The sequence below is a fragment of the Aotus nancymaae genome, unplaced genomic scaffold (genome assembly GCF_030222135.1).
Source record: "Aotus nancymaae isolate 86718 unplaced genomic scaffold, 86718_ANA_hifiasm-v0.15.2.pri h1tg000011l, whole genome shotgun sequence".
Lineage (NCBI taxonomy): Eukaryota > Metazoa > Chordata > Mammalia > Primates > Aotidae > Aotus > Aotus nancymaae.
This window is the reverse complement of record NW_026988422.1, coordinates 29,381,000-29,392,868: the sequence shown is the minus strand read 5'-3', so window position 1 is coordinate 29,392,868 and position 11,869 is coordinate 29,381,000. Positions and strand designations below refer to the sequence as shown.

At 43.4% G+C, this 11,869-nt stretch overlaps 1 protein-coding gene across 2 annotated transcripts; it reads right to left on the bottom strand.

Moving 5' to 3' along the window:
- Window positions 1-6,009: 6,009 nt before the first annotated feature.
- LOC105727953 (chymase) lies at window positions 6,010-8,954 on the bottom strand. Of its 2 annotated transcripts, XM_012468169.3 has the most exons (6): window positions 8,828-8,903; window positions 8,579-8,738; window positions 8,011-8,161; window positions 7,130-7,265; window positions 6,689-6,943; window positions 6,010-6,312 (listed from the first exon to the last, which is right to left on the bottom strand). In XM_012468169.3, exons 2-6 carry the CDS (start codon window positions 8,631-8,633, stop codon window positions 6,169-6,171), a joined length of 741 nt encoding a protein of 246 aa, XP_012323592.1. In that variant the 5' UTR covers window positions 8,634-8,738; window positions 8,828-8,903; the 3' UTR covers window positions 6,010-6,168. The 2 variants fall into 2 exon arrangements, with proteins under 2 accessions (XP_012323592.1, XP_012323584.1); XM_012468161.3 differs by lacking the exon at window positions 8,579-8,738 and having other exon boundaries at window positions 8,828-8,954.
- Between the last annotated feature and the right edge of the window lie 2,915 nt (window positions 8,955-11,869).

The window sequence follows — 11,869 nt, the reverse complement described above, 5'->3', positions numbered from 1 at the left end:
TGTCCCTGCTTGACCTCCTTATTTCTGTCTCTGCTTTTTCTGCAGAACCCAGGGAAGCTGGGCTGTTTTGGACTATCATTGTCTAGTGTTTATGTTGGGTAAGTCCCTTCCCATGGCATGGAGAAAAACACCCTCATATCTGGCTAAATCTGCGGATGCTAGAACATTTTTCTTCCCCTTATCAGACCCTAACCTCCATTAACAGGGGCAGTGTCACTCTCTGAGTCTCTGAATCAAATCTGCAATGATAGTTGATCTTGTCTTTTACGGGTGGTCTGGTTAAAAAGGCCAGCATGGCACCAATGGCTCTTTCCACACTCCTTGCTCAAGAGGGAGTTGTCTTCTTTGGGCTCATACTACAGGGTAGACCCAGCCTCTGGTCTCAGGGAATCCTTAAAGCTTTTCCTAAGTGGTTCCTCCCAGCTCAGTCTCTGGATGATCCTGAGGATGTCCTCCTCACTCCCCATCTTCTGCCCTGGGCGACAGGATACCATGTCTTGCAGTTTCCCTGCTTCCTGGGGAATGTGCTGTGTACGGGAAAAACAGAAAATAAGAACATTTACTAAGCATCTAAGCAAATGTTTGAGAAAGCCTTCCTGTATCTTTGCATTTCTTCATTTTTTTTTTTGTAATTTGTGAAAATAATTTAAAAACAATTTTAAGGAGAATAATAAAAAAGCCATCTTTAAGTTACAATTCTGAGAAAATTACCTCCATTTTTGAAGGATACTTTCCACTTTTCCCTAGAATGTATAGTTTTCCATACTGTTGCTATCAAAGTATATGTACATTTTTGAATATTATTCTTTCTTCAATTCAGACTGTATTGCACTTACAACTAGATTTGGAGTTGGGATGCCCAGGTGCTGAGGCAAGCTGAGAGGCCCCTTGATGTTTGAGCCTTTGGAGTAGGATGGTTGTGGAAGCAGTAGAAGGACTTCAGAACCAGGAAGTTCATCCCCTCCTGTACCTCTCCTCTACCCCAGGCCCTGGTAACCACCATTCTACTTACTTCTATGAGTTTGTCTTTTAAGATTATATGACTGAGATCATGCAGTATTTTTCTTCCTGTGCCTGCTTTGTTTCACTTAGCATGACATCCTCCTGGTTCATCCATGTTGTTGCAAATGACATTTCTTCTTTTTAAGGATGGATAATAGTATTCCACTCTGTGTGTGTGTGTGTGTGTGTGTGTGTGTGTGTGTGTGTGTATGTGTATGTATATGTATTCTTCATCCATTCATCCATTGATGGACACTTAGATTTATTCCATTTCTTGGTTATTATGAATAGTGCTGCAATAAACATGGGAGTGCAGATATCTCTTTGGCATACTGATTTCAGTTCCTTTAAATATATATCCAGTAGTGGGATTGCTTGATCATAGGGCAATTATATTTTAAATTTTTGAGTAAACCTCCATAGTTTTTTCATAATGGTTATACTAATTTACATTGCCATCAACAGTGTGTAAGTATTCTCTTTTCTCTACATCCTATCAGTTATCTTTTATTTTTTGATAATTGCCATTCTAATGGGTGATATCTCATTGTGTTTAATTTGCATTTCCATGATGATCAGTGATGTTGAGCATTTTTTCATATACCTGTTGGCTATTTGTATTTCTTTTTTTGAGAAATGTCTATTAGGTTCTTTGCCCATTTTCAAATTGGGTTATTTGCTTTCTTGCTATTGAATTGTTTGAGTTCTTTATTTGGTTTGAATATTAACCCCTTATTAGATGTGTGATTTGCAAATATTTTCTCCCATTCTATTGGTTGTTTCTTCACTCTGTTGATTGTTTCCTTGGTTGTGAAGAAGACTTTTAGTTTGATGCAATCCCATTTGTCTATTTTTGCTTTGTTGCCTGTGTTTTTGGGATAACATAAAAAAATTCATTGCCCAGAGCAATGTAATGGAGTTTTCCCCTATGTTTTCTTTTAGTAGTTTTAAAATTTTGGATTTTATATTTAAGTCTTTACTTCATTTTGAGTTAGTTTTTGTATATAGTGTGAGACAAGGCTCTAATTTCATTCTTCTGCATGTGGATATCCAGTTTTCCTAACACCATCTATTGAATAGACTGTTTTTTTCTATTGTGTGTCCTTGGCAGCCTTGTCAAAATCAATTTGGGCATCTATTTTGTATGGAGAGAAGTCGCTCAGGGAAAGGATATATGTGGACTCATGGACATGGACATTGGTTAATGACTATCACTCTTAACAGCTGGGGAATGGGTGCATCAGCTGCTAAAGAGGTCCTGGGAAGGGCATCAACAAGGTCTACTAAAATTCATTCCTTGCATTGTTCAGATTCTCTTGTTTCTGAACTTCAGGTGGGCAGTTTTTATTTTCTCATTCACCACTGGTGTTAGCTCCTCAACCCCCTCCTTCACCCACTCTAACAGATGACATTTATATACATAATTTAGCAATATACCTTTGCTCAGGATGATCTAATTATCAGCAGAACAAAGGTGAGCTTGTTCCTGGAGGGTCCCAACTATATCACTGAGTAAGGACCAGTGCACCTGGTCCAGTTTTTATACCACCCCAGCTCCCCTGGATTCTACTTGCGTTGACTGCTTGCTTTGCTTTTAGGTTGGAGTGGCTCTAGTGGCAACTCACTCTGTTCTCATGGTCATAAATCCCTACTTACTCATCGCTGCCACTGCTGCTGCCACCACAGACCAAGAACCCCACTTGCACAGTGCTACCTGCTAAGGAGAAGTTGCTGTGCCTGAGCACTGGACCACATGGTTTCACAGAGACTCCCAACCAGGTAAAGGGGTGATAAAGGCTGTAGATGTCAGCCACATTTTCTTCTTGACCACCTGCTGCTGGAACAATGGGCCATGAGCAGAGTAGAGTGGTCATGGAGATTGAGAACAGAGGCTATTCATGGGCCCAAGAACATGGACACTCTCACCAGTCAATTTGGGTTGTGCCACTGTTAATCGCCTAACTTGCCAGTAGCAGAGACTATCCCTGAGTCTTTGAGATGGCACTGCTCTTGGAGAGACCAGGCAGTTATCCAGTGAGAGGTTGACCCCTCTACTTTGGAGGGGATGGACATTCATCTATATCACCATTGATACATGCTCTAGATATGAGTTTTCCTTCTCTGCCTAAAATTCCTCTGCCATCACCACCATATAAGGGCTTACAGATTCCCCAGTCCATCAACCTGGCTCTCACACATTTTACCTCAGAGCAAAGGACTCATTTTATGGCAAATAATGTAAAATGATGGGCTCATCGGTCTTACTATATACTATGCAACCCAGAAGCAGTCAACCTAATGGAATGATGAGCTGGCCTGTTGAAATCTTAGCTAAGGTGCCAGCTTAGAGATGACACCCTGTAGGGTTGGAAGTTGGAGCACTGCTTTCCAGGGTGTGGTACATATGCTGAATCAACAACAATCTATGGTTCGGTGTCCCCAGATAGCTAGAATATATGAGTCCAGGAACCAAGGGGTAGAAGTAGAATTGATCCCTTTAGTTATCACTCCCAGGGACTTACTTGTGGAATTTGTGCCTTCCTGTTCCTGCAAACTCAAATTCTTCCACTTTAGAGGTCTAAGTTTCCAGGAAGAAAATACTTTCTCCAGTGGAGGTGGGAAAGGCTCCAGTGAACTGGACATTGTGACTATATCATTTAGCCATTTGGGGCTCCTCATAACAGTGGACCAGCAGGCAAAGGAAATGGTTGCTTTATGGCTAGAGTATTTGGCCTTAATTATTGTGAGAAGCTAGGGTTGCTGCAATGCAATGGGAGAAGATAGGAGTATGACTGCAACCCAGGGGATTTGCTGGAAGTAGTCCCTATACTTTTGTGCTCACTGGTAATTGTAAATGGGCAGTTACAACAACCAAACCCTAACAAATGCAAAGCAACTAACAGCTCAGCCCTCTCAGGGTGGAGGTCTGGGTCACTCTATCAGACTACAGCACAGACTCACTGAATTGCTAGATAGGGGAGTGGAGAGAACCTAGAGTGGGTGGTGGAAGTGAGATGCAAAATATCAATTAGGACTCTGGGATCAGATGTGGCAGTGGAGACTGTAGCTTGATTTACCAATCTTCTTTACATCTTTTCAGGAGATTGCAGTTGGCCATTGACACCAATTGCCAGGAAAGATTGCTATGCCTGCTCACTGACCTGAGGGAAATTTTAGGGGCTTAGCTTCTCTGATAGCTTCCTGAATGGGCTGAGTGATGTGACCTGGGAATGGAAGGATGCTTGCTTCACATGCAGAAACCCTGACCAATGGGATTCTGAAGATGGGTATATGCATGTATCCACTGGTGGAGCCATGAGTGGTGCTGCATCCTTAATAGTTAGAATACATAGATGGGACTTGGAGCCAGCATAAAGACAAAATCAGAATAGCTATTAATCCCATCCTGTAGAGATAACCCCCATAATTATGTTGATGTAATTACTTCCAGTTTTTTTCTCTGCATTTATAAAATATATAGCTACAAAATTGATATTCTATAGGAAGATTTTTATATTCCTTTTAAAAGCATTACATTATATTGAATATATTGAATTTTATTGAAGTTTTCCATATTAAATGTTTTTAACACAAATTTTTATGAGTTCAAAATATTCAATTACGCAAGTTTATCATATAAGCTTTGTTCCATGTCTGGGATTCCAGATTTTTGTTATTAAAAATGTTGCGATTTAAATTTGTATGGATGAATCTTTGTGCATGTGTTTGATTCTTTCTTAAAGACAAATTCCTAGCAATAGTTCACTTGGCCAAAGGTGTTTAGCACACCCTCAGAAGTGATGGGTGTTGCCAGCCTCAGGCCCTGGCTGTCCTGTCCCTGTCCTGCCCTGTTTTCTCTCCTCCAGTCTCCCATGACAAGGGTTTGTGTTGAGCAGGCTCTAGGTTTTGGACTTCTGCTGGTTTGGGTGAAGCCATTTGTAGATGGGTGTTGCTTATCTAATCTCTATCTAATCTCTTATCTAATCTCTCAGTATCTGTTTTGTAACAATGACTCAGTGAGAGGCAATCTTCTCTGCATATCACATGAAAGCTTCACAGAAGGAAGATCTTTTCTTATCAATGTGGACTATGAGGAGGACTCTGTGTGGCATCAACTGCCTTCTTTATATCATGTATCTAAACCAGTGGTCTTCCACTGAGAGCAATCCTTCTTTCCCCCTCCCTCCCTTGCCTGGGGACATTTAGCAATGCCTGAAGATATTGTGGTTGTCACAACTTTGTGGTGGAGAAGGGGGTGTTGCTACTAGCATCTAGTAGGAAGAGGACAGGGATGCTGTAAACATCTTATATTTTGTTTATAATTCAAAATGTTCTTGGTGATTCTGAATATTACTAAAGACAAATCAGAATTGGAATAGGGTTGATGATTAAGGCAAGGAAGGATTTGGTGTCATTTCTTAAGCTGGAAGTATGGATCCTGCCTTTCCAGAGAAAAATCTTTTTTTTTTTTTTTTTTTTTGAGACGGAGTTTCGCTCTTGTTACCCAGGCTGGAGTGCAATGGCGCGATCTCGGCTCACCGCAACCTCTGCCTCCTGGGTTCAGGCAATTCTCCTGCCTCAGCCTCCTAGCTGGGATTACAGGCACACGCCACCATGCCCAGCTAATTTTTAGTATTTTTAGTAGAGACAGGGTTTCACCATGTTGACCAGGATGGTCTCGATCTCTTGACCTCGTGATCCACCCGCCTCGGCCTCCCAAAGTGCTGGGATTACAGGCGTGAGCCACTGCGCCCGGTGAGAAACATTTTTTTTTCCTCAAATTTTTTTTTTCATTTTTCCTCTCTGTCTGTCTCTCTGCCTCTCTCTCTCTTTCTCGCTCTGTCTCTGTCTGTCTGTCTCTCTCTCTTCCTGTCATACACACACACACACACACACACACACACACCCCTTCCAAATTCTTGGGTGCTTGGACCGTGAATCAGGTTGCTATATGCAGGGAGAAGAGAGCAGCTGAGAGGGAACACACACTCATGACTGGGAGCTGGATCTTTATTGAAGTTTATTGAGAGTTCTGTGACCGGTAGGACACTTCTGGAGGCTCCGGGTTGTGGCCAAGGTACCAAGGGCAGGCCAGAATGAGTGGCACACACTTTGCTGCTCAGGTCCAGTTCCAGGTTCTGTTTAAGGCTGGCTCAGGATCCAGGGTTAATTTGCCTGCAGGACCTTGTTGATCCAGGGCCGGTAATGGGAAATTCGGGTGAAGACAGCAGGGGGCTTTGCATCCACCCGTCCATAGGATACAATGCCCTGGGCCACACCAGCACATAGAAGAGGGCCCCCGGAGTCTCCCTGTAGGGGGAGGAGAGAGAGAGAGGTAGAGCAGAAGGTGAGCCCGGGAAGTCCTCCACTCCTGCCTGCCAGCCAGCTTAGAGTCACAGTGAGACCTAAAGTCAGACCTGGGAGCTGGGGCTCCTCATTTATACATCTAGTTCTGATGTCCCTTCTTCCCTTCTTGGGACAGTCATCCACATTCTTCATGTTACCCCATTCCCCCAGTGCAGTAGACTGGAATGGATGATCAGAGGTTGTCTTGGGCCATGGGAGGACAGACAGTTCCTGTGATGCCAACCCTGTCACTGGCTGATAGCCTTCTGACCCCATCTTCTAGGAGCATTCTGATCCCTGAACAGTGAGTTTTGGAGAAGAAACCTAGTTGGAGGATCACCTTAAATGCAGATTTTGTCTTCTTGGGATTACCCACACACAGCTGAAGATTGTGGTCAAAGTCTCTGAAGTGGCTGCAGGCCTGGGGATCCATGAGTCTCAGCTTCACCTCTTGCAGAGTGTATGAGATTGGCTCCGTCACACCTGTTCTTCCCCAGCCAGCCACCCGGCACATTCTTCCAGGTGGGACAAAGTTGAATTGGGGTGGGAGGGGGAGTGTCCCCACGGCCAGTGCCAGGTTGGCTTTCTCCTTCAACTGTGAAGGGAATGAAGGACTGTCAGTCCTCGAAATGGGCTCTGGACAGTTGGAAGTGATCAGGGAGGGACAGGGTGAGTTGCTTCATGTTAGAGCTAAGTCCTAAGAAAAATTCAGGGCAATGAGGACCTGAAGGAGAAGCTTAGGAGAATGAGAAGTGGAAAAGGAGAAGAGAGGTGTTGTCACCTTTAGTAACATGATGTCGTGGTGAAAAGTAGACTCATTATATTTTGGATGACGGAATTGCTTTACAACCTCAATCCTCTGCCATGTGTCTTCTTTCTCTGTTATGTTATGGGCTCCAAGGGTGACTGTTATAGACCTGTTGTGAGGAAGAAGGAAGGACAAGGAGTGACAGTGATGGCTTGGGGTTTCTCCCAAGTGAGCTCATTCTGAGAAAAGGGACTGGGGTCTCTTACTGAATTGCTGGACTCTGCCCATCTCCCTTTTCATGGGCCACTTGTGTTTGGGGGCTCAGGTTTTTTTAATGAAAGAGCTTCCTCAGGGAAGAGACACAATTTCTAGGACCCCTGGAATTGTTGGGGAATGAACAGGCCAGGGAGGACTCAGGGGACAGGGTTTGCATTTTCTAATTCAGGGAGCCTGTATGAGGACCAGCCCCCTGAAGCAGGAGATATCAGTTAAAGGGGAAAGTGAAGGTCTCATGTAGACTCTGTTCTCTGCCTCCCATAAAAGGATGGGTTCAGGACCCTGAGAACTAGAGGCCAGTGTTCTTGAAAAGGCCATAGAGGAAGTGGCCCTGAGAATGGGTAGGGCCCTGAAAAGCAAACTGTGTATCTTGAGTAGGGTAGGGGTGAGGGGAGCTACTGCTACAGGAGGGACCTTGGACGGGGCCTACTTTTCCTCCAAAGGGGAGCTTAGCTCACACTGACTGAGGCTCAAGGAACCATTCAGTCATGGACTAAAGTCTTTCGGCTCAAGTCTTCCCTCTCCTGAAAGTTGACTGGACCCAGGACTCCCTCTTCAGGCCCCAGTGCAGGTGTATCCCTGGTGCTACTCAGGTTGTTCCTCTCCTGTTTGGAGATAAAGGGACCCTGTGGTCTCACCTTCCTGCACAGTGAGCAGCCGTCAGCACAAAGTTCCGTCTTATCAGGAAGCCACCACAAGCTTTCAGGAGACCCCTGGAAGTGACAATTTCCAGGAAGGCCATGTAGGGGCGGGAATGTGGCTTGCATTCTGTGCCCCCGATGATCTCCCCTGGAAGAACACAGGCATTGGTACTCTCTCCAATGAATGAACAAGTTGGGTTAAAGCTGAGCAAGGCTTCTGTGGAATCTCATTCTCACCCTGTGTTTTGCCCATCTTCCCTCTCCTATCTCCTGTATTTCGTATCTTTCCCCACCCACAACCTCCCACATGAAATGTCATTCTTTCCTCCAGGTGCAACAGCTGGCCCTGCCTTAGCTCCATTCAGATGTTTTCAACTCAGATTTCCCCCACTCCCACCTTGCCCTGGCCCACCCTCCTCTGTCTCTATGTGGAACCCGATGTTCAGATTCCTGTTTTAGATTTCTCCACAGCCCATGAGTGTGGTCAGAGTGAGCAAATCACAAGGTAATGGGTAGCCCTGATGCTCAGAAGATTAAGAGAACATATCGGTTTTCATGGGGATACCCCTCTTTCTTCCACTTGCTCTGGGCTTTTCCGCAATCGAGGTGGGATTCCTCATTCCTGGGAGCTATCCTAGGCTTCAGAGAATGGCAGTGGGTGTCGGGGGGTGCATCTCCAAAGTGGAAATTTCCTTCTGGGACTCTTGAAGAGAGATTTTGGAACCCTGTTTAAGAGTTAGCTATTTTAAGACTAAACATCTTTGTTTCAGGAGCTGATACTGCAGATCTCAGAGGAAAGAACCCCAATACTCACCAGTTTCAGCTCTGGAGTACAGGAGAAAGAGTAGCAGGGGGAGAGGAAGAAGCGGCATCTTTCCAGAGAGGCTGCCTGAGCAAATGCTGGTTTTCCTTTCTAGTCTTGGGTTTTATGACTCCCAGCAGGCAAGAGAAGGGCAGGGCTGGTAACCACAGGAACTGCATGGTCATGTTTTCTTCTCTCACTCTGAATTGGCTGTCTTTCTGATCAGAACTTCCCCCAGAATCACCCTGTGTTTTTTTAGAGAGGAACTTGAGGCCTGAACTCCCAAATGCTGGTTTCTCAGATGTACCCTCAACCATGGTGCCTTTTCTGGAGTTAGGGGCAGGAAATGGAGGGACCATGTCTTTCTTTTCCAGTTAGGGCAGCTTGTGAAAGGCCTATCAGAAACATGGGGCGGGTCTTTGCACTGAACATTTGGAAGCATGCCTACTTTTTTGGCTATGGTCTATAGTCAGAAATGCATATTGCAGAGTCCCAGTGCATGCACAGAGGTATGTGAGAGTATGTGAGCACAAATCAAAAGTTTCAGGAAACAATCTTTATCTCAACCACGTGCAATGTTCTCTGTTAGTTTCCATTCCATTCCACTCCACTTCATTCCACTCCATGTCAAAACTTGATCAACAACTCCACTTAAAGGATCATTCCTTGCAATTTGAAAAACATTGACCTGGATCTCTCTCTTCCTCTGAACCACACGTTTTTGGCAGAAAAGAGATCCAGGAAGGGTAGATATGGGAAAGGAACAGACCCTAGGACAGAACTTTATGCAAAGAGCAATTGGGATTGGAATTCTGAGCGTCTAGGCACATCATATATTGTCACAACTCTTAGAGATATTATTACTTTCATAGCAACCCTATTAATAGGCATTACTGTTATGATCATTATTATGTCATGATATGATATATATATTTTTTTATCGGCTATCATGGCTTATGGTTCAGAATTAGATTTTCCTGATTCCAAATCAGGAGCCCTATCTACTTTAGCACTAAAGAGAAATAGAGGAATAGAGTCCTGCCAATGTGGAGGATAAGTAAAGATGTAGGAGAAGGATGTTTTCTCCAGAGAGGTTGGGGTTTCCTACTGTTACATTAAGAATCAAGATTTCCACAACAACCTGGGGACACACCATTACTGTCACTTTACAATTGTAGAGTTGAGACTCAGACACATTAACATGACCAAGATCACACAACTTATAATACCAGAAGTGGGTTTCAAGCACATACCTGTTATTTTCCCTGGACTTAGAGAAAGGAGTCCTCATGATGGACTGCCATTTTCCCTGGAGATTTGTAAGGCATTTAGTTCAAAGATGGGAATGTTTAGGGGATAAGTGTCTTTTCCAAATCATTTAGCTTTGCCCTTGGTCTCAGCTTGGGCTCGTGACCAGAGTGATCCACCCCTAGTATATATTGGCCAGGTCCTCTGTTGCTTTTAACTCAATTTCCCAAGTTCTATATACAGCTCTTACTCTCTCTAGAATAAAACATTTATACACATTTCTAATGTCTTTTCAAATCTGGGCATCTTAGGTGTCCTTGTACCACTTTCTTCACTCTCTAGAGGGTTGCCAGAGAATATTCAGAATGCCCAGTTAAATTGTATTTCAGATGAACAACAAATCATTTTTTGGTTAACTATATCCCAAATATTGAATGAGACATAGTAATACTAAAAAATTATTGTTTATCTAAATTTTGAATTTAACTGGGAGTCCTGTATTTTTATTTGCTAAAGTTGGCAACCCTACTCTGGGCTTTCCACCATTAGCAGAAAAGAGGAGAATCTGGAGCTGGAGAAGTCTTGTTCTGTGGTCTTACATCGGTTAGACCAAAAAAGCAGAGGCTTAACAAATCAAAGGTGTTTGTTTTCACTGATATAATTAGAATTGGAGATGTGGGTAGTCTGGGGCTAGTATGATAACTCCATAGCATCAAGATTCAGATCCACAAGACAAGTTTTTCTCTACCTGCCTGGCTGAGGGTGAGGAAATGAAATAGGTACAGCCCCAGTCAGGGGACCAGTTTCAGAAACAAGGACTGCACTATCTTCTCACATTTTCTTCTTTGCTCCGTCGTGTGTATACTTGTGTATTTTAAGAGATTTCCTTTTTCTCTTTCTTTTTCCCTTTTTTTGGGCTATTTTGTATGTAGCATGTTGGTAGTGAACTTTATGATTTAGTGTACAATTATCAAGTTGGGAGACTAGAGAATATCAAATTGAAAATGTGACCAAACTAGTGGTAGAGCGGATCTCACCTAGAGACTCAGTTCTTGCAGTTGAAAACAGCAACTGTTGAGATTGCGTTATTTCAGTTCTGCTGAGTCAAGCCTCATTTTCCTTTATATAAAAGATAGTGAGGATTATGTTCAGTGGGATAATTTTTGTTCTTAGAAACTTTAAGTATGGCAAAAGAATGAATATTGATGTTGGGCAACCAAGTGATGGATAGGAGTGGACATTTGCCATGTATGTGACTCCTTAATGTCTCCTTAATAAAGGAAGGCACACCATTCCTGTATTAGAGGAATTCCCAATGATAACTTTTGCCTTACTAAAGTAGAACCTACAAACTTCCCTTCCTAGCTTCTTTTGCATTTAGGTCATGTGACTTGTTAATCAGACTATTAATCAGATAAAGGGGTATACAATTTGACTTAGCAGGGAGTAACATGAGGGAACTATTATCATGTGGAACGAATTCTTGTAGTGTAAGGATGAGTGGCAGAGGGGTCAGGGTTTGTGGAAATAATTGATGATAATTCAGGAATCCAGTGCTGCGTAGAATGTTTGGGGCCAAGGGGCAGTGGGACCTTTGCTGCACAGGGCTATGGTGTATTTTGGACATTGCTTCTGGCTAGTTTGCCTCTAGACATAATCCTATAGCATCTTGGGAAGCAGCTGTTGAGTATGTATAAGAAAGAACTTATCAACAGTCTGTTTTTACAAAACTGTGTGGTTTTACAAAACTGTCTCTGTGGTCAGGTATGGCAAGTGATTTTCCCATTGCTGCAGATATTTAAGTAG

Excerpts from the sequence above, each read along its gene's own strand:
- LOC105727953 (XM_012468161.3), bottom strand. The coding sequence starts at position 8,885 with ATGCCGCTTCTTCCTCTCCCCCTGCTACTCTTTCTCCTGTACTCCAGA. Across the intron at positions 8,162-8,827 it reads GTACTCCAGAGCTGAAACTG|GGGAGATCATCGGGGGCACA; the intron begins GTGAGTATTGGG and ends GTGTTCTTCCAG. Across the intron at positions 6,944-7,129 it reads ACGACATCATGTTACTAAAG|TTGAAGGAGAAAGCCAACCT; the intron begins GTGACAACACCT and ends TTCCCTTCACAG.